At 37.0% G+C, this 22,706-nt stretch overlaps 1 protein-coding gene across 1 annotated transcript; it reads right to left on the bottom strand.

The window, feature by feature from the left end:
- Positions 1-2,645: 2,645 nt before the first annotated feature.
- Positions 2,646-22,216, bottom strand: LOC121253970 (MAG2-interacting protein 2). The gene is given in 13 exon segments (XM_041153921.1): positions 2,646-5,495; positions 5,602-5,867; positions 6,238-7,477; positions 8,353-8,393; positions 8,396-8,711; positions 9,081-9,169; positions 11,457-12,463; positions 15,825-16,827; positions 17,365-17,588; positions 17,761-17,950; positions 20,423-20,596; positions 21,785-21,833; positions 21,989-22,216. Coding segments are annotated over 13 exon segments (7,308 nt in total). The 5' UTR covers positions 22,076-22,216; the 3' UTR covers positions 2,646-2,873.
- Between the last annotated feature and the right edge of the window lie 490 nt (positions 22,217-22,706).

Genomic DNA, 22,706 nt, shown 5'->3' with positions numbered 1-22,706 from the left:
CCGAGACCTTTGTTTCCACATCATCTCCTCCCTTTCCAATAACATATTAATGTCGTGCTTAATATTCTTCACCATTGAAACGAAATGAGGCCTAGCAACTACCCTATCCAATTCAGCCTGCTTAGTTGCCAGTTTTCATTTAATATGACCAAATTGTTTATGTTTCCAGACTTGTAAATTAGTACTGCACTAACAAATAGCCTCCCTTAAATTAACTACATCATCAGCATCATTACAAGTGCCCCAATAATTAGAAATTATCTCTTCACACCCCTCAGTCCCAATCCACATTGCGTCAAATCTAAACAATATCAAGAAGTATCTAAACAGCTCCACTAGTATCAAGAAGTGATGGGCACAAAGATGGACCTAGTCTTAAAGATCATTTGCAAGTTCCGGATGGGCCAATTACAAAGTTAAGAGCCAAGAAGATGAATAAGGCAATGCAAGAATTGGTGTAAACCACTTGGGACGAGTCTAGCAAGAGCCGAATATTCAAGATGGGCTTGAGAGAATGAGATCTAGTGATCATTCACGTGATACAAGCTATAGAAAAGTGCAACATAAATTAGGGCCTATTATTATGTTTATGTGATTGAAGGCCTTGGACTTGTTTATTTAATTAAATGGGCTTATTTTATTAGTTATAGAAATTAGTCTAGAATAATTGAGTTTGAGGATACTTGACCCACATATATCTTATTTCTTATGAACTAAAGTTTTTGGAAAGGTCTTGTATTTTGGCCAATGGCTTATTTGGAAAGTTGAAAAGTTACTTTTTAGGAACTAGGGTTTAAAGAGATAATGTAGCGCAGTACTGTAGCCGTGTCACTATTCATCCAAGGGTGTTTGTAAGAAATGACTTTATTTTGGTTAAGATTTTAATTAGGTTTTAGTTTAAATACTCTTAGTAGCCTCATTTTAAGAAGTTTATGAAATTTGATGAATTTATTCATTGTGAGTTAAGTTTACTTCTCTTGTTCTTGATTGAACTTTTGAACTTATCAAAGGTAAATCACAACATTTGTGGCATTCCTTCTTATAATCTGGGTTCTTGAGACAAGTTCTTCAACAGGTCTAGATTTTAATATAATCTAGGTTTTTGAAACGAGTTCTTAACGGGCTTAAGTTCTCCATCCATTGACTTGATTTTGACTTTCTTGGGTGAGTTTCAAAATTGATTGTGGGTTCAAGGGATTTCATTCCCACGAGTTCATATCAAGAAGTAAACAATTATGATCAAAATAGGCAATGGCAAAGTTACCAACCTTTGTAGAAGGATAAATGGACAACCACTCAAGATTGGCGAGGAATCTGTCAAGCCTTTCCTAGACGAAAGCTGCCCTTACCTCATATTAGACCATGTAAAAAAAGCACCATTTGTTTTGAAACTGTTGAAATGACATAATCTAAAGCATCCCAAAACCCTCATTTACCATTCAAAACAAACCCTTCCACCCTTCTTCTCAAAATTAGAAACCACTTCATTGAAATCTTCAAAACATAGCCAAGGATTATTGACAAAAACTGAAATAGACTTCATCAATTGACAAACTCCCTTTAAGCTTATTTCTTGTTAAACCACTAGTGACATGCAGCCACACCCTTTAGGCCCCATTTGGTTGTTAAACTCATCTGAATTCAACTCAGTTTAGTCTAATTTTAAGTTAAGTCTAACATCCAAATACCAAACTCTCAAATTACTAAACTCATCTCAACTCAAAACCTCTTTACATGTGGGACCCACAAATTTTTTCAATTCAATACTTCTTTACACGTGGAACCCACAACCTTTTTCAACTTCTCATAAATACATCTAAATTAATCTTAACATCTAAACATATTTAAACTCATTTTAAGTGGATCCCACAAAACTTACTCTACCATTTCAATTCACTACTATTCATAAAGAACTCAACTTAGCTCAACATCCAAATACAGCCTTAAGCTCATGCTCCTTTGTGTCAAGCTTAACCACTAGGCCTTCCATTTTGCTGAAGAATCGTGATTATCGTTAGTTTGGCCAAACCAGGGTTTGTAGGGTTGGATGGCCACGAAAGTTACTTTTGATTGAAATTGCCTAGCTGGAAGATAAAAGAGTAGTGGTCTATAGAAGGATCCAACAAAGCCGATGAGATGGCAGCCAAAATTATTGGAGATAGTGAGGAAAGAACACTCCATGCTGTTGAAGGCTTAGGCCATGTCCTCATTCTTTTTAGGCTGAATATTTTATGGACATGCCAGAAGTACGTTATTTTGAATCTAACAACCGGCATTAAAAAGGGATTGTTTCGAGTCTATATGCAAGGATTTCAAAAAGAGCTTGCGTATAACTAGCAAAAGCCAAAAGGTGAGAACACCGAGAGGGTTGGGTGGAACACTCAATTTGGAGAAGGAAAACATAGATCTTCTAGAGTTTTTGAATAAATACCATGAAGACCACTTTTTGTGTTTGTCTATCTCTTTCTCAGTTAAACTCTTAAGAGTTCAATCAGCAGATCCAAATCCGTTTTTCGATAGAGATCCGGAGCACGCAGCCCACGCAGAAAAAGAAAACCTCCAGACAAGAGAGAAGACATCCGCAAGTTGATGATGAAAAGGGCTTATGCCACCAATAGAATTAACGTACAGCTGAGATTTACATAGCAATGAAACTGCACGTCTATTTTCATTAGGGTTTCTTTCTTTAACCCACGTAAAAGAGATTGCTATAAACTCAAAATACTTTACAGGCGTTTGTTTCACAAGTTCCAACCCCTCTCTGCCTCCTCTCTTCTTTCCCCAACCCAACAAGCCTTTTAGACAACACTTTATACAACTCCAAAAATACAGTTGCATCGCTGTTGTGGAAAAAAAAAATTAACTCAACATTCTCATCCAACATTACGTGGAAGTAAAGATAAAGCAGATTGGATCAGATTTCCCAACTTCCCTCTCAAACTGCAAGCAGTATTCTTCAATGTTTCGCATGTCTCCTTGAGGGCAAAATCTTCATGCTCCGATACATGGAGCTGCCTCTCCAAATATCTTCGAAGACTGGCCTCGGCTATGTTAATGAGACTGAGTGATGTATTTGTGTGCATAATTTTCGTAATAAGAAATCCTGCCAGAATCTGCTGACCTGCCTTCACGAGCTCCGATATAAAAGCAGGGAAGATGACTTTTCCAAAGAGTAATGAGTTGTCTCTCTCACTGCTCTTGCTCTGGTTTGATCCTTTTTGTGTAAGCCTGAACAACTGGGCTTCTTGATACTGGTGTGACAAACTTCCAATCATATAGCATAGAAATGAGAAAGTGGTACCATAGGTAGATTTGGTGAGGATAGTTGATGTGATCCCTGAAGATAGAACAAGCATTAAGAACTCATGGTCTCTTGCAATTGTGTCTGAGATGCCTCCTTGTTTCAGCTTCTCCTCAACTTCATCCAAGCACTGCAATCGTAACGCTTCATAAGGCAATAACAGCATGGCCTTTAAAGCGATAAAACAATCTACCTGGATTAGAATCTGGCACAAGCTCCTAGCACCATCTTCATCAAGCAACAATCCATTAGATTTTGATAAGGATTGGTCAATCAGTGTTAGCAGATCTCTTTGCCGAGAGAGACTTAATAGTTTCTTGAAAGCCTCCATAAAACAGAGGTGTAAAGGGTGAATAGATGATACAGAGCTTCTCGTCATTTCTTTGTCAAGAGGTTCTACTTCCTGAAAGTTTTCCCATCCCTCATCCCAATTATCATTGACCCAGTCATTTCCTGCATCAGAGACTTCTGCAGAGGCCTCCCCATCCCTACCAATGATGAAAAGCCCCTCCCACTCTACCAAAATGGAAAGTAATGCATCAATATGGAAATCTGTAGTAGCAGCTCCACACAACTTTAAGAAGCAAGAAACTGCAGTCTCCACATTCAAGAGATCATCAGGGGTAATTTCTATGCTGGGTGAGATGGTTGCTGCAAGCTGGGATGATTTCAGGGCAATCAACGTACTGGTAAACCTGCTGGAAGTATCCTTCTGATCTGGCAACCCCTGATCAGCGATAGCCTCCCTGTTCTTAACTGACAATTGCAACTCATCCCACCCTTCCCATGGTAGAACATTAGATTGTATCTCAGGTGAGAAACCCCTGATAGTTTCACCTGTGATGAATTGCATAAGCTCTAGAGCATGAACACGAATGGAACTTTGCAGCTGCAGATTACCAGAAAACTCGGCCATTCTTTCCCAAACTACAGACCTGGCCCTCTTCAAGTCCTCCAAATTAGATTCTAGTTTACTCAGAGATGACAATAGATTATACAAATTCTGATGTTCATGGGACTCATTGACCATATCTTGTAAAATGGGTTCCAAGATATTTAAATACAGACGGGAAAGATCACAATCTTCAGTGTCATCAGCTGCCGCTGAACCAATTGAATGCTGTGATATGCCTACAGAAAACACTTCTGCAATGGCTCCAAACCCACAACCAGAGAATATCATGGCTTTGCAGAAAATGAAAATATCAACAGCAAAATCACCAATTAAACCACAATTGACATAGTTGATAATGGTGCCCCAGCCCTGACTTGGTGATACAATGTCCTCAATCACCAACCTCATAAAAACCCTTAGACAACTCATTATGCTTTCTGGATTAAACTTGATATTTCCTCCTGGAACCTCGTTAGATACAATATCCTTCATTCCATCAGTCAATCTAATCCAAAAGTTCAAAAGGACAATGAGGCACTCCTGCCATGCAGAGTTATCTGGTAGACTCCCATGAGAATCATAAATAGGTGCTATTACTCTGAAGTACCATTTCATGATGTCCAATGCATCTGAAGGAGCCAGGAGTTCGATATACCTTCTGCAATAATCATAACTCTGCTCAAGTTCACTTATAAAGCCCTGAAGGTTTTCAGGGCTTTTAATTTTATAATCAGCCATAGCTCTAGTCTCCAAAGCTGTCAACAAATTTAGGACATGATGTTTGTAGACATCCTGCCATGTTATGAGACCATCAGGCACTGGATCAGTATAGATACTGGCAAGGCTCTGTACCATTTTTGCCAGAGCTTCCAAGCTACTTTCATTGATGTTTGTGCAGACTTCAGTGCTGAAACCCACCAAGTTCAAACCAGCTAACCCAGCAATATTTTTAAAGTTCAAGTTCGTAATAAAGGAAACTCTTCTGCATTCTTGCGCAATGAGCTTGTAGAATTGAGCAAATCCAAGAGTGGACATATTTGTTTGGTCTGTTTGAATGATTGCTAATGAAAGGTTGGTTTCTTCCAGCTGTAAGTAGCAGTCAGAGAGCAGACTGTACAAATAAGCAAGCCTCAACTTGTTACACCCATTGATTGCAGGGTACACAGTCAAGGAAATAAGTTTGATAGTTTCTACAGCATGATCAATTATTTCTCCCCTAAAGTTTCCAATTTCAGCCATAATATCATCATTTGTCCAAATCTCGGAAACAAGGAGAGAACTTAGGCACTGCAATAGCACCTGCAAGGAAACAGAGGAAGACATTAGATTCTAATGGGTCCAAGAGGCTGGCATTTTTCCTCTAAATTACTGTGTTTGGTAGATATACTCTGTCACAGCCGCATACCTCAGTATGACTCAAGCCATAGGCATTAGCTATTTTCAAAACGTCACTCAAAATGCTCTTCTTCTCCAACTTTACTGATTCAATTAGGGAGACAACAACACCCTCAATGTATTTGACATCTCCAGATAAAAAGCGTTCAGTTTCAACCCCCGGAATTATTTTCTCTAATTCCCTAGAATGATCTGCCACACGCTTTTGTTCTTCTAATTTCTGCTTCCATTCTCTCCAAAATGTGGACTGTGCTTTATCAATCTTTTCTATTTCATCTGAAACAAACAAAAGAATAGCATCACACGCAGACAAGAGGTTGACCCACTAAAAAATAAAAGAGAAGGTATAAAGATTTTTTCTGCAGTTTCTTTAGTATTGGAGGACATCATATGCAGAATGAAAAATTCTATTCATCACACCACACACCACACTTTTTTTATTTATTTATTATTTTTTCTCTTACCAAATGTGTGGTATATGGATGATGAGTAGAAGAATTCAATAAGTTTAAGAAGAATAAAATTAAATTAAAAATTAAAAATTAAAAAAAAAAAAAGTGTGGTGTGTGGGAATGATGAGTAGCAAAGCTCAGAATGAATAGCATTGTATGAAATTTAGGAATGAAATGACAAAGTTTTCTAATACCAGAACTAAGTTGCGTGTGCTTTTCTTCAAATTTCCTCAGTAATAGCTCCCTCCTCCTTGCAGGCCCCTCACACTCTAGCCCAGAGTTGTGTAATAAGCTATATGTCATTCCCACATTCATGATGTGACTAATTTCTTCGTAATCCTTCCTTGTTCTCAGCTGCTCTTCTATAACTTCAACTCCAGTAAACGCATCCACGAGATTTAAGAGAAAGGAGCATCCCATGATGTCTTCCTCTTCAGTAGCAGGAGGTTCAATAATTGATTTTACCAGAGAGGCAATCAGATCATCTCTTGGGGCAAAACCATTCCTTGCCAACCAAGACAAGATAGTCACCACAGCCTGTGTTCTTACAGTAACATACTGCTTTCCAAGCATTAAGCCAGGAATCAATTTCTTATCATGTTCTGCTTTCCTGCTCAATTCAAGCAACCATGGAAGATGTAAAGCAGCAAAAGACACAATTTTTCCATTTTCTCTCAGAACAGACTCCCAATTGTTCCCATTCTCAATGGGTAGGCTTTTAGCAACGGCAGAAAGTACATTTTTTATGTTATCAAAATGAACATCTCGGTCATCACCACTGACCCCTTGAACCAGTCCAAAGGAATCTTTCAAGTCAACAATATCTTGAATACTCGGGACTGGAAGTGAGACAATTGAGGAACCTTGAACGGAAAAATTGGGAGGGATTGTCCCCGTCAAATTCATTAATGTCTCACACTGGCCTTGCATATCTAAATCTTTCCATGCATATAACAACTCACCTATGGATTCCTCATCACAGTGGCTTAAAGCAAAACCTAGTAGCTGCTTTCGAGATCTTATATCCATGTTTTCAAGGGCTGGACCCCTCGCTATTGCAGCACATAAATCCCAAATGAGACCATGTCCTTTTTTAGCCAAAACAAGGCAGAGATCAAATGCTAATTGCAGATCACCTGCAACTGCAGCTTCTCTCGCAATAGCTTCCTCAATGGCTGATATATCTTCTGGAGAGTTTAATCCAAGAAGTTTGGCGACCTCAATTAGTTCATCAACATGCAAATATGCACCAGTTTGACTTGTGATTGCCATTTTAACAATCTCCATTGGGTCTTTTATTTGTCTGAATTGCATGGGTAGAAGAGTCACTCCAAGGTTTGGAAGTTTAACTGTAAGCGCATCGATAATATCACCCTCTGCTTTCACATTTCCACTACTTGGATACAGATTCAGACATTCCCTGGCTTTCCATATCTGAAACAAGTTTCAATGATAAAATAAATAATTTACAAAAAAAAAAAAATTCAAAATCTGTCTTCCATGATGAAATTGTATGCATAGGCGAGGAGGCCACCCATTTTTCATACAGGTTGGGCAGCTACCATAAGTTCTCAAAAGAAGAAAGATTTCGGTATAATCAAGTATTAAGTCTTAGTTAGCTTTAAGTATGTGTCAACAGCAAGCAAGAATGATACATGATTACCCTATGACCTAACAATTTCACATAAGATAGAAAGGCAAACGTACTGATACAACAAAATCTCTATGTAACAAATAGAGGATTGTAAAATTTGATGGATACGATCTTGCAGCACCTCTGTTAAAACAGCCCAACTGGAACCTGAAGTTTATTGCACAGTATTTGCCAACCATCCTGAATCAGAATAGTTGATGGAAAATGTTTGGAAAGGAGACCCCCTTCTTTACCTTGGGTCGTACAGGGATGAGTGGAGTTCAGATCACTGTTAGGTTCATGTCTTGCCAAGCAAACAGTGGTGTGGGAAGGAGTCCTACCAAATCTTTTTGTCCATCCCCTCATTTCAGGATAAGACAATTTAGAGATGTATAATGTGATTCCCTTTATATATTGCAGTTCTTATGCCTGTATATATTTATGCTGCTTGCGTCAGAAGTCTAAAAAATGATTTTCTGATTGTGCAGATTATGGTAATCCGAAACAGTATGCATATTTGGTGACATTATTTCTAGTCATTCGCATCATCTTTATAGTCAACTAATCAATTCATCATGTACCTACCCATTAATAGGTTAATCAGAATCTTGAATGAATTACTCCACCTCCTATGTATTGAGTTTAATCAAAGAATATAGCCTTTCTATAAACTTACTTCAGTACATGTAAGACTTGAAGCTGAGAAAAAATATTCCTTGCAGCTTGAATGACAAGATTTTCTGCCTTCTCTGAAGCCAAAGCAACGGAACTTGTACCTTTCAAATAATTCCTTGCAAGAGAAAATTTCCCAGCTTTCAGCAGCCCTCTGCAGAATTCCATCAGCATGTACTCCAGGTCCAGAAAAGGAAATGCCTTCTCTCTCAAACTCATTATATCACGCCACATGTTTGCCCAATCATTATCAGCATGGCCAGGTTGTCGACGAATAAATTTTGAAAGTATCAGGCGAAGAATCTGCTTTACGCCTTTTCCATCCGAATGAGCTTCTAGGAAAAAATTCATAGGCTTTGGGACCTGCACACCAACGTGTATCATTAAAATCTGTCTAACTCTCAGAATTAAACAGATACAAATGCATAAATAATAGAATGAAGCAATACACTGACAAATCAGTTTGATCTACTCTGAGGCACAAAGTAAACCATGCTGCTTCCACATATTTCATAGCGAACTCCCATAAAAATTCCATCTTCTGTGCTCTAAGAACATACACCATTACATGAAAGTTTATGCACATTTATGTGCAAACCAGCAAGTTCCCAAATCTCGCCAGCATAGAAAAGGGGTAGGAGTCCCCAGAAATTGAGCTTTTCTTTCTTTCCTTTTTCCTTAGGAGAAGTTCAAATCATTAAATGCATTCTCCATAAAATAAAGAATACAAACCTGATAAAATGCCAAAAGTCTTCCAGCTTCAATATGGCCTTCAGCCAGTTTGAGTCTTCTCTTGAGGCCCTCAGCACGTGTTGTGGTACCTGTACAGCCAGCATGTTTCAATTCATCTAAAGAAAAAACCCAATAAAATGAACATAACAATCCCATCAAAGAAAATGCATGCATTTAAATGCACAAGCCAAGACAAATATATTATATTCTGCATTACAGATATCTACTAAAAAAAGCCCAAATTCCCATTTGGGGTCTACCATCAAACTAACTTTATTACCCCTCATTTACTTTAATTTAAGATGTTAATAACAGTATACAATATTGGAATTTTCTAACCTTGCTAATTCAATAGCGACTTTCAATATGAAGTGATCATCCCGAATTCACTACAGAAAGCAGAAACTTTTAATTTTGACAAGTAATAAGAAATTTTATTGACTAGTAAATAGTCATAGGAAGTATAAAAGAGAAAACACCTAAATACAAGCTAGGAACTAGAGTAGGCTAAAAGCAAATCATGAAAATTTTCACCATTCAATATAGGAGCCTTCACCCAAATACACAAAGTACTAAAGAAAACTCTCCAAGTTCTCCCATCAAACGTTTGCTATCTTCAAAGCACCGCCCATTTCTTTACAACCATAAACACCACATCAAACATAAAGGGGTCATCCTCCAAATAGCAACAATGAGATTATTTCCCTTAAGATGTTGCCAACAAGCTAATAGATCCATCACTTGCTTAGGCATCACCCAAGCAATACCCATTCTACCAAAAATCTCATCCCAAAAATTCTTAGCCACCTCACAATGAAGAAATAAATGATCAACAGATTCACCATCTTTCGTACACATGAAGCACCAATCCATTATATTAGCCACCCTTGTAGGCAAAGGAAAAAGAGAAAGGAAATACGTTGGAAGATTAGACAACGTACTCCAAATCAAAGTAACTCTTCCCCTCTAGGCAAATAAATCATTTTTCAGCCAGCTAGCCTCCTCTCAATCTTTTCAATCACACCATTCCATATCATCAAAGATTTACCTGGAGCTCCCAAGGGAAGACCAAGATATCCCATAGGTAACGATGAGACCTTGCAACCCAAGATATTAACCAAATCCAAAATATCCATAATCTCTTCCATTCCCTCTCCTTTTTTGAAGCAGATCAAGCCAATGAAGATAGACCAGCCTCAATAGCAATAAGGAGAGCACTGAATTGTTCTTCAAATCCATCACAGGATATCCCCACACAATCCTTGATTTCATCCACCTTTCTCAACACCCAATCTGTAGAAGAGTTAGGCCAATCAATACCTGGAGGGATAGAGCATTAAGGACCTGGGTCAGATTCATCATCAGAATCAACCGACTCGCCATATTCTCGAAAATCAGAACCTTCCCCTTTCCAGAAAACTTTTTATAATGAAGATGAATTTTATTAAAAAGGAAAAGAGAATTACCCCAGCACACAGGATCTATTCAAGAGATCCACTGGACTAGCAAAAGGAAAAACTGCTAGAAATTCTTGAAAAGAAAATAAAATAGAAAGTGGAAAAACAATGAACTAGGTCTAGAAGCAAATAGAAAGAAAAAATCAGGTATCTTACAGCTGGGCTTGGTCTATGAGCAAATAGTGTAAGACTCTTTCATATGGTTTTATAAAGTCTTTAGCTCAATAGTCCAATAAGGGGACCTAATCCTAAAAGGTTAAGGAAGAGTCAAAGAGGAAATATGTTTCGATTTACTCGAGAAGTACTCAGACTAGTATGTTCTTTATTCTTCTTTTTCTTTGCATGCAGTTATAGCTCACACAGCATTGAAACAAGCACAGACTACTCTCTTTTCTTCCTTTACTATTTATAATTCATATCCCTCTCTTACACGTTTTGAAAAACCTAAAACCGCACCAAGAAGCTTTACAAATTAGCCTTAAAAGAGCCATCTTAACTGTGGCCACATCCAAACAAGCATAATTAGAAGCTTCTATATCCATCGGCATTCAATCTTTTCAAACCCCATCCAACCTAAACGCTCTAAACCATTTTTGAACGAGTAACTCTATCTTAAGCACACTATGTTGAGTTGCTCCCAATCTATATAAGGAATAGAAACAGAAAAAATGGAGAGAGAAATCCATATATTCCAGGAGGGCTCACAACATAAACTGGGTCCAACAATCAATTAAAAGAAACTATAGAATCCTCAAATAAATCATATAAGAGGTGTTGCAGTGCAAAATCAATTTAGATATAAATAGAGACAGCTTAAAGATATCCAAAACTCATTGACCGTGCCAATCCAAAAATCCTACAGATATTACGAGTTCACATGGCTTGATACGACTTGTAAAGCTTATAAAGAATAAATCACCTTGTATTTGTGGAAGTTTTGACAGTATGGCTGCCAGGGTGCTCCACCTATCTGTTACTGTGCACATATATATGCACTGCAGGGCACAATCCACAGCTTCAACATCATCCTTGAAAAAGTCATTTCCCTGGAAGTCATTCCATCCTTCCTCAACCACCATGTCTCTACATCCTTCCTCAATCACCACCAAGCACATATCCAATTTATTCTCCAAAGCAATTTCCTTCATCCATCTAACAAGAAAAGACTCGTCATTGTTGTAATCTACCGAAAGATGGTTATCTGTCGCTTGACCCAGAGAATCTGAGGCCGCAATCTTAAACCTATTCTGCATGAATGGAATTGCTTTATCTCGTAATTGCTTAACCACATTTTCCTCTTTGACTCCTTTAAGCATCATTCTAAATTTATCATGGTCAGATAATTGTTCCCACTGGGCAAGACTCATCCTGATACTCAGCTCACCATCACTGTCATGAGAATATATAAGTTGGTGCAAGTACGAGACATCATCAAGGAACTGCTGCAACTCATAGATACCTCGGCGATAAGCAAAGTCAAGCAAGCAGAGGCAATTTTCCAGCTGCCCAGTAAAACTATCAATATCTCTAGCTCTGTTCATGTACCATCTCGAAAGTTCAATAGTTGATGGCCAAGCCCATCCAAGGCAACGCTTGACCATGGGTTCAGTTCTGATCTGGATACCAAGCTCATAATTTTTGGGCAAACTGTTAATAAAGTTTACCATCTTGTCACATTCAACCCAATCTTCTTCCCTCACAGCAACACTGGTAGGAGGAGACCTACCAGGAAGAAGCTGCCCATATGTTTCTACAGGAACTGTTTCAGGAATAGCAGCCAAAATTGTCAACATGGAAGGAGTCAGAGAATAAGGATGACGTTTGAATAAGAGGTTTAAGGCCCCGATTTTTCCACTTTCAGCAAGTGTAATGGCAGCTTCATCGATAGGCATAACACGAAATTCTCTGTACTCCTGCATAGAAAACCTGCACAACACTATGTCATTAAACTGTGCGTCAGTAGAAACAATCAGAGGAAATAAATAAAATCAAGCATAAAGATTTATCACTATTAAGCATGCTTGGGCACTAAATATAAATGCAAAAACAAACTTCAATTTTTTCTTTACACAGGATAAAAGATTTTTTCCAGCAAAATATAAAAGAGACTAATGAAATTATTCTTTTTAATAAGTTATTGAAAATATAATCAGAAGGCATTGCCACAATACACAACATGTACAAGAGAAAATGCCTAATTAGAAACAGAAATCACGAAAATTTAGTTCATTAAAGCCTATAGCAACTGCCCAAAGGAACAAAGTATTGACGAAGAAAGTTTTTTGCTCATCTATTGCCTGTTCACGGTCTTCAAAATTAATATCATTCATAGCCCTCCAAATACACCACAGCTAACAAGTGGGGGTCATCTTCCACACTGCAACAATTTGTGAACACAAGAAGGCCTATAAGCCTTCTAGGCATAAGCCATGCTACCTCAACTCTACCAAAGAAGTCATTCCGCAAGGCTCTAGCAACCTCACAATGGAGTAAATTAATGAAATTTCAACACGTAAATGAAATTTTAACAATCTCAAAACGTGGTGAAATCTTTTTTTTTTTTGTTCATCAGTAAATAAGAATTTTATTAAAAAAAAAAAGGCGAAGCCAAGTACACGGGACATATACAAGAGCAGCACCTATGCATGAGTGTCTAAAGATACAAGGAAATCATGTACGTTCATGCCATTAAAGTCTATTACAATCGACCACTGAAATAAAGTATGAAGGAAAAAAGTTCTAATCTCGTCCATTGTCCATTCACAACCTCAAAACTTCAACCATTCCTCTCCATCCATATGCACCACCATAGACATTGGTATCATCAAATTTCCTATCTTATGTGAATCTAACATATTCCTCATTGATTGTTTTTATATGTCAAAACATTGGATCCTAAGGCTAGATAATGCAAGAGGCTGATTTTTTTCAAAGAAACTGAGGACAGATTGTGCCACTTTTCTTTTCCTTTAGTACACAGACTGTAAAAACCTTAGGTAAGGGCTTGTCTAGACTTGGTTATGGTTTACAAATTTACCCTATGATAGTTATGTGATCGATTGTTCATTGGAAACAAGATGTTAATGTTTTTTATATTTTATACATGGTCTCCAAATGAAACAGATTCTTTGTAAATTTTGTCCCGTACTGCTTATGACAATATCACATTATACAACATGATCCTTCACAAATTGAGCATTAGATAGGTGGGTGGGGCTAATATATGCTTCTAAGGGCTGCTGTTGGTTTTTTTTTTGGAAGTAATAAGAGAGTATTATTACCAAGTAAATAGGCATGCCGCATAGCCCAAGTACACAAGAAGTATACAAGAGAAAACACCTAAATACAAGCTAGAAACTAGAAAAGGCTCAAAGCAAATCATGAAAATTATCTCCATTCAATACAAGAGCCTTAGCCAAATACACAATGTACTAAAGAAGAACTCCCTAAGTTCTCCCATTGAGCGTTCTCTATCTTCAAAGCATCGCCCATTCCTTTCCAACCATAAGCACCACATCAAACACAAAGGGATCATCTTCCATGCTGTTTAGACATAATTAAGGGAATGCTTTGAGTTTTTAAGACCATGATTTTCACCCCAATGAGTCATCTTTACAGTGACTGCAAAGTTTCCCAATGTTGAGACATGCACAGGAGTTGCAACAAGCAAAAGTCCACATACAGACAAAGTATGGTGTTTAATTTTGGCACGATGTTTGGTGTGGTTCAAGGACTCTTAAGTATGTGTTTCCGTCTCTTTAAAGAAGTTGTGGTGGCTGATTTGTTGGTGTGTTCTAATGGTTCTTTCCATTGGAATGTCAGTGTTTTTTAGAGCAGCTCATGATTGGGAACTTGGAATGTTTGCAGATTTTTTCGATTCATTGTATGCTATGTCATTTGGCAGTGTAACGGAGGATAGGATGATTTGGATTCCTGGTGGGAGTATTAGGTTCTTGGTGCGATCCTATTACAAGGCTCTCTCAGGATTCTCTAATGATCATTGTTTCCCTTGGAAGGCTATTTGGAAGTGTAAGGTCCCTCAAAAGATTGCTTTCTTTGTATGGACAGCTTCTCTTGGGAGATTGCTCACTACTGATAATTTGAGGAAATGTGGTCTCATCATTATGGATTGGTGTTTCTAGTGCAAGGAAAATGGGGAATATGTGGATCATCTTTTGTTACATTGTGAGGTGGTTCGGTTCTTGTGGTTAATGATATCTTTAACTGGACTGGTGTGGCTTGGGTTATGCCTGGAAGAGTTAAGAATATTCTTAGGTGCTGGAAAGGAATTAGGGGAAATGCTCATGTTGTTGCTGTGTGGAAACTGATTCCCTCTGCATTATGTGGTGTTTGTGGATGGAGAGAAATAAGAGGTGTTTTGAAGATCGGGAACGTTCCTTGGATGAGCTAAAGAGTTTCTTTTATAATACTTTTCTTGGGCTACGGTCATTAGTTTTTTTTTTTATAGGTAATCAAAGATGTTATATTCATAGAAATAGGCAAAGCCCAGGTACACAGGAAGTATACATGAATAAAGCCTAACTAGAGGTTCGGTCATTAGTTGTAATGAGGACACCGTTTGTAACGCCCTAGTCCCACACTTGGAATATGGATAACCTGCATAGAGTGGATAGGTGATAGAAGTAATCACAGGTGCTAAGTTTTACATTGGCTACTTAGTGGGTGAAACTACACTTTATAAGTAATTCTATGGAAGCTTCAAATTCAGTCGTCATTTTGGAGTAATAGCATGGATGTAGGTAGCGTTTTCCCTGGATCGTTACAAGGTTATTCACATTATTACAGTTTGTTATGATATTTAACTTATTGCACCTATAAAAAAATGGTAATTAAGTTATGGCTCAAGGATTTGAAGTTAATGGGTATCTTATTACCTAGCTCTATGTAATGGATGTGAATCATTAACAAGTAAAACAAAGTAGTTTAGCTCCAGATAATGGTGAGCAGGAATATATGAACAAAGAAAAAAGACATTGAATTAAAACATGAATATCAAGATATATCATGACAGATATTTAGAAACACTACATGGGGAATTCTATTGTGTTACCTATGTTACACTTATCAAAAAAAAAAAATTGTGTTACCTATGTTACGACAGTTGAATGAGACTTCAATTAAAAGAAATTGAGAAAAAAAATTATGGACATTATGCTTGGTTAGATTATTGTTATCATTTCTATTTTTTCCCAAAGAGTAATATGGTTTTATTACTTCCATTAGTTCTGCAAACAACAATGACTACAGATTCAGCAAAGCATAATACCTGCCCATGTTTACTCCAAGATAAGTTTCCAGCCTGTCATTGAATTGCAGTAACTGAAGTCTAGACAAGCGGAAATCACAACTTTGGGTACATTCATGATCTTCTGGTTCTGAAAATCGATATTTGTTAGTTAGGCGCAAGCCATACGCAAGCAAATTCCTTACAGCATCTTCTGTCGGCCCAACCTTATCTACACATTCAGAAATTACAAAAACTTGATCCTTAATATTCGACAAAAACTCATTTATTTCATATACGCCTTGGCTGGAATGCAACCACTGCGACTTTACAACTTCATCTTTATCCAGCCCATGACAATCAGCAAAGTCAAAAGCAGCCGAATACTTTTGCTGACTGATTAAAATATTGTACATTTCAGGAACAGATCTCTCTGAAAGTGATACCAAACTCCATTTCAACCTCGAAATATCAAATTTATTAAATCCATCTTCAGTAATCAGCTCTACTTTATGCAAGTAATCTGTTTCCCCAACATTTGATGCATCATATATCCCTTCAGGTAATCTACTCTCCAGAACGAAAATATTTCCTGGAAACTGCAGCACTCTTTCTAATACAGGCATGGAATGCACAGTATCATCCTGCTGGAATTTTGTACCACTCAGGATATCAAGCATGGTGAGAACACCACTCCTTTTTGCAAAAGCAATGATATGGTCAGACCACCAAGTAAAGTCAACAATGTCACTTATAAAATCAATGCCTTCATTGGACAAGCTATTGGTCACCGTTGAATCATATATCCCTCTGCAAGCAAAACTCGAAATTGAAAAGCATTCTTTATCCAGCTTGAATATGTGTAAGCATCCTCTAACATCTAGCGTAGCAACAAAATTCACTTCCGATGAGATTAGCACCTTTGGACATGTTAGCTGACCAACGTAACCTTTGGGTTTAGAATATATGCCCTCAAATTGAGCAGAGAATAGTCGCTCCATATCCAGGATTTTACTTCTACGCCAAAGAGAAATACTACAAGACCCTGGAAGAAAATTACAAAACTGGTTACCAAATGCAACTCTTGATGAGTAGTCTAGGTCCAAAATCTAGTTTTCCATGTTTCTAAAAAGTGCTAGACATTCATAATAACCTTTTACCGGACAGAAAAATGGACTCTAACTGATATGGTGGTCTCCAAAGAAAGAAGTTCAATTTTCAGGGTTTTCAAATGGACACACATACTCATTGGTTGAGGAAACGTAAAAGGACGAAATTTTAAAGCAGGACAATCATATGAAGCTCAACTGATAGAAAGATTCAAGGAATTCTACACCATTTAAAGAATCAAAGAAAAGCAATAATCAAAAGTCATCTACTCATCCACATATTTTACTACACAGAACTAGTAGGTGGAGTTGCTTTTTTTTTTTTCCTTTCTCATTTTTTTTGTGTGTGAGAAAGGGTTGGAATGTGGTAGCTGCATGTCTAATATAAAAGAAATGAAGTTGCACAAGGACCTATAAAAACACAATGTTCACAACAAAAAAAATTGAAAGAAAAAACCAGTACATAAACATACCAGAATTCCCACTAGAGGCCAGTGAGACACTGGTAGAACCACCAACAACAACTAGCAAAGAAAGTTCTGGACAGTAGTCAAAACAGAAAACATTGTCATAGAACTGCCTCTTTAGGGTTAAGCCATTATCTGAGGTGAGTACAGAGGACATAGAGGCACTTGGCTCCTGGCTGATCTCAATGTGCTGAAAGGAACCATCTGATGTAATGATAACAAAGCTGCACCTGGAAACATTTCCAAACTTAAACAGCTGCCAAGTTGTAAGGACTTCAGGAGTGGTCAAACAAGAAAAGCCAGAGCCTCCAACCATGAACTCAAGGTCAACAGGAAAATACTCTTAAAAAGAAGTCTAGTCAAATTTCATGCAGAGGTAGTGGACAAAAAAAACACACTTACAAGCAGGAAATCTGTTCATCAGAATCATTCTGTGCAATCAGGCCAACAATTGGAATAGAGATTTTCTTAATTCTCATTATCTCTTCTCCATTTACTTTGATAAAATACACTGTACCAGTATCATCAACAACTCCAAGTACATTGTGAGGCTCAGACCAAGTTCCCGTAGTGAATGTAGCAAGGCTTCCACCTGATACATTTGATACCAACTAGAATAAATAGAAAGAAAAATGCAGTGACATACAAACCTGACCTATATAGGTTATGGATTTCATAGCACTACAACCAAATCATTAAGATCAATCAAGATTTTTAACATAAAATTACTGCCAACTTGAATCCTCACTAAGGCAACACCAATCTTAAAATCCTCCCTCCCCCAATAACATATAGAAATTAGTTTCTTATTTCGTATTGGGTTAATCCCATTTCACAATTGTGAGTAGGCATCAATAGAAATATTAGGTTGCTGAGAATAGGTTATATAACCTTACGCAGAATACAATGTCTCTGCAATTTCATTTGTATTTGAAAAAGGACCCCAGAGTTGTCTCAACAGTCAGGATACAAAAAAGCTAAAGAGCCGCGAAATAAAGCATAAGCAATGTGATATTAGGCAATAATAACATTTTCAGATACTCCTACTAGCTGACATCAATAGGAAGTACACCTTTAATATATCTCAGATAAATTAATTCCATGTCGATGTTAGTGAAAGCACTAGGCACACTTACGCACAAATGCCGTCTAGAGCCTAGGCACAAAGCACAAGAGCACACCTAATTGGAGTAAAGTGCACATTTTTAAAGACAATGTGTAATAACAAAAAATTGACAGAATACAATAAAAAAAGGTTTAAAAAGTAATATGATAATATATTTAGCCTATTAACTCAATTTATTAGAGTACTATGAAACATGAAAATCAACTAATCAACTAATAGCATAAAATGTAAACGTAACATTACATAAAACTCTCTTGTGCTTTACTTTTTTTTTTTCTTTGATAAGTTGCTTTACCAAAGTTTCATATCCGAAGCGATTTTTCAAGAAACTACTAGAGTTTTATCAAAAGCCACTCTCTGGGGTCGTATCGTTTGGTTGAAAGGTCTAAAAGAGAACATTGTTCTTGGGGGGATGGTACCCATTGGTACTGGATTCTCAAAGGACTAGTGCAATGTTCAAGACAACCTTGGGGTGAACCAGAAATGCACACATCTATGATATTTGTTAGCCATAATCAGATTAAAGTCCATGGTTCAATCAAAATATACCAAAAAGGCCATGACCCAAAAAGCTTAAGAATTGTAGGTATTGACTTCTGTGCTAACATAAACAATCAAATATTTTTTTTTATAAGTAAATGATAATATGTGATTTTTTTTTTTTTTAACATAAACAATCAAATATCAATCAGTCTAGAAAGCCAACTTCAACTATTATTGCAATACCTCAAATTGTGTGATTGTGTATGGGAAGATAGCAAATGGGATCCCAAATTGCTTGGGAGGGAAAATTTCAAGCCTTTTGTATTGCTTCCAAGGGGTTCCAATTGTTATCTTAACTTGTCATTTTGGAGTATGGACTCCAGATGTGGCTTGGGCCTTCCATGGATTGTTAAAATGGTATCAGAGCCAGATCCAACTAGAAGATTGCAATAGGAGCCATACCACTTATGATGGACTTGGCCCAACAAGGGCATAGGGAATTTGAATGGGGCAGATTGCAATACCCCAAATTGTGTGATTGTGTATGAGAAGATGATGAATGGGATCTCACATTACTTAGGAGGGAGAAACCCTTTACAATAATTTCAAGGGGCTCAAATTGTAACATTAACTAGTCTTTTTAGAGTATAAGCCCATATGCGTCTTGGGCTTTCCTTGGATCGTTACAATTATATCGGGTTCAAAGCGTATACATCACATATGACAACACACGGTCCCATGGTACATAAATGTTTTTTTTATTGGCACCAGGCATTCGGGAACAGCATCTCGACTAATCCCAGGGGTGCACAGGCACTCGGCAAGGAGGTTCCCGCAAGTGCACCTCGGGTAATTCAAGGGGAAAATCCTCCAATCCAATGGTCCCTAGAGATTGTTTGCACCCAGTGGGATTCAAACATTGGACCTTGGAGGGAGCATACCACCAAACCCAAGGCCTTTACCACTAAAGCCAAACCCTAGGGGTTGGTCCCATGGTACATAAATGATCTTCACTATCAACTAAATATTTAAAAATATTTGTTTACATCATTTTCTCTTGAAATTTTTTATAATTTAAAAAAAAAATACAAAAGCGTGTCGTTCTGCTTTATAAGATTGCACAAAAAGCGCATTCACAAAAGTAGGCTTTAAGCATGCTGCATACGTAAATGCGCTTAGATTTTGGTATATGAAGCACTTTGGCCTGTTTGCATTTAAGTGCACTTTTACCAACATTGCTCCACATAAGAACAACAACTATATATCACACCAATACCATAGTTTTCAAGGATTAGCTTATGTAACCAATTTAAATATATACATATATTGATCTAATTACAAAATTGAAATGTCTCTGCATAGAGCATTTAGTATAACATGCAATGTGACAGCTGACACCAAAAATGGCATGAACATAAGTAAAAAAAAAAAAAAATCTACAAAAATGGATCTTACTGGTAAAAGTTCCACACGGCTCCAAGTAGTCATCATCTTTCCACAGAATTGTTATCTGATTTCCAGCAGCCACGGCCACACGTTCACCATTCGGAGAGATAAACAAGGAAATCAACTTTTTCATCTTTTTTGGTTGATTGTATTCACTCCATTTTTCTTTGAGTCGACTCAAACCTTCAAGGAATTAGGGAAAAGAATATAAAACTTATGGACAGTAAGACTCAAAGTGATTTTCGAGGGCTGAAATGGGAAATACATGAAGAAAAAATAAAAAGAAAACATTGATGGGGGTATACAGTAATATAATTGTTTAACCAAACTATTCCTTTGGACAGCCTATACAGACTTAAGTGGGCTAACTCTTCATGATTGTCTTGTACAATCAACTTAACCTTATGAATGCTAAATATAATAAACTATGATAACCACAACATCAAAAGCATGAGTGGAAGTATTGAATCCGTCATCATACAACTTCAGCACTTAGGACAAGAATAAGCCAAAAATTTTCCAGCTAGCAAGTGGCTTATTATTCAATTACATACATTAAGGAAAACATCTGGTTTGAACAGCTATAAAATAATTAGCATGTTTATGCCGCTAATATTCCATTACTTTCAAACAATAGGTCTTGGATAAGAGACTATTCATGCAACCTTATAACAACAGCCAAAATAAAAACCCAATTATGAAAATCTTATTAGTACTTGAAGATTTAAGAGTCTTGGAAATATTAGAAAATATTAAAAGGAACTTATTATCACTCAGTTTATTTCTCATGTTAATTAAAAGAAACAAATTTGACACCTCCACAAATTTTTTTTTTTTTTATATGTCATGGAACCTCTCCAAGGCAGGGCCTTTCGGAGCCACCCCTACAGAGTAAACTCCGGTCCCATGCACCGCACCTTTGGAAGATTCTCTACACGGAACTGGTTAAATCGCAGGCATTTTACCAAGAGTTGTGGCCCCAAAGGATTGTTTTCACCCTTGAGGTGTTAAACCTTGGACCTTAAAAGGAGTGATACTCCAAGACCAAGGTCTTCACCACTTGGGCCAACCCCTTTGGGTTAAAAATAGTTTAATAGGAAAGAAAATGCGCATCCGGGAATGCATTGAAACATATATCTTTATGTATGCAAGTATGTGTGTATTACCTATCAAAACCACCATAAACCCTGAAATTCAATGCATTGAATCAATTAAGCACGAAAACAATGAGCATTATATACAGGGAAAAAAACATTTTTACTCGTTGATTACTAAAACATTTTTTATCAAGCATTTTTACTCTGATTAATTAGTGAAAATGAACTAAAATTAAGTTACAGACAAATGAACAATATTTAAAACTCGGCATACCTCTTGCCGAAAGCAACGATAGGAAGCTCCCTCTATCAGCTTCAATTGCCTGGGTTCAAAATAAAAATAAAACCAAGTTGCCTCAAATACCAAGATAAAAATTAAAAAAAAAAATAGAATAAAAGAAAATGAAGTGAAATGAAATGAAGAACGGGGAATGGATGAATTTGGAGTGAGTAAAAGGGGAGGGAGGATCCTTGGGACCTGTTGAGGGGGATAATTGGGAGTGTAAGGCCTGGAAGCGTGATGACGCGTCTCGTATAGAACTGTCCGTAAATTGGTATCATCCATGGCCAAATGATACTGTTTCTGTGTCCTTGTCTCTTCGTCTTTCCCCAGAGATCTGGAACCCTATACCTCAAAAAACACACCGCATCATTTCAAGATCGTGAGAGAGGAGAGAAGAGAGAGACAGGGATCAACCTTTCTTCTTTCGGTTGGGGTTGGACCAAACCCAATAAAAGAATAATAAGGGAAGCCCACTTGCAAAGAACATTTAAGCCCATCAATCATTACTTTTTATTTATTTATTTTTCTTAAAATATTTTATTACAAATTATTCCCAATGAACCATAAATTCTCCAGTTAAAAAAAAAAAAATTCACACCAGATAACAAGTTTTTTAAAGCTATCTATATTCCATTTAAAGTTTTTCTTTATTTTTGTATTCACATCATAGTTGGAAGGTTTAATTGAAGCTGGCAATTTTTAAAAAATAAAAATAAGAAACTCAACATATTTTCCATTTCATTTTAAATATTATTTTTCATCCCTTCTTCATTATTTCTTTATTCACATTTTTCTCTTTTTTTCCATCAATCATACTTTTTAATAACACAAGTGTATACCTTTTTTTTTTATTATTATTATTTTATTTATGAGAGCTATCCACTAAGAGCTCCTTTTTTGATACATTTAAAGA

This window comes from Juglans microcarpa x Juglans regia, chromosome 3D (genome assembly GCF_004785595.1).
Source record: "Juglans microcarpa x Juglans regia isolate MS1-56 chromosome 3D, Jm3101_v1.0, whole genome shotgun sequence".
Lineage (NCBI taxonomy): Eukaryota > Viridiplantae > Streptophyta > Magnoliopsida > Fagales > Juglandaceae > Juglans > Juglans microcarpa x Juglans regia.
Note: the sequence above shows the minus strand (reverse complement) of the source record. Positions and strands in the feature narration are given on the sequence as shown.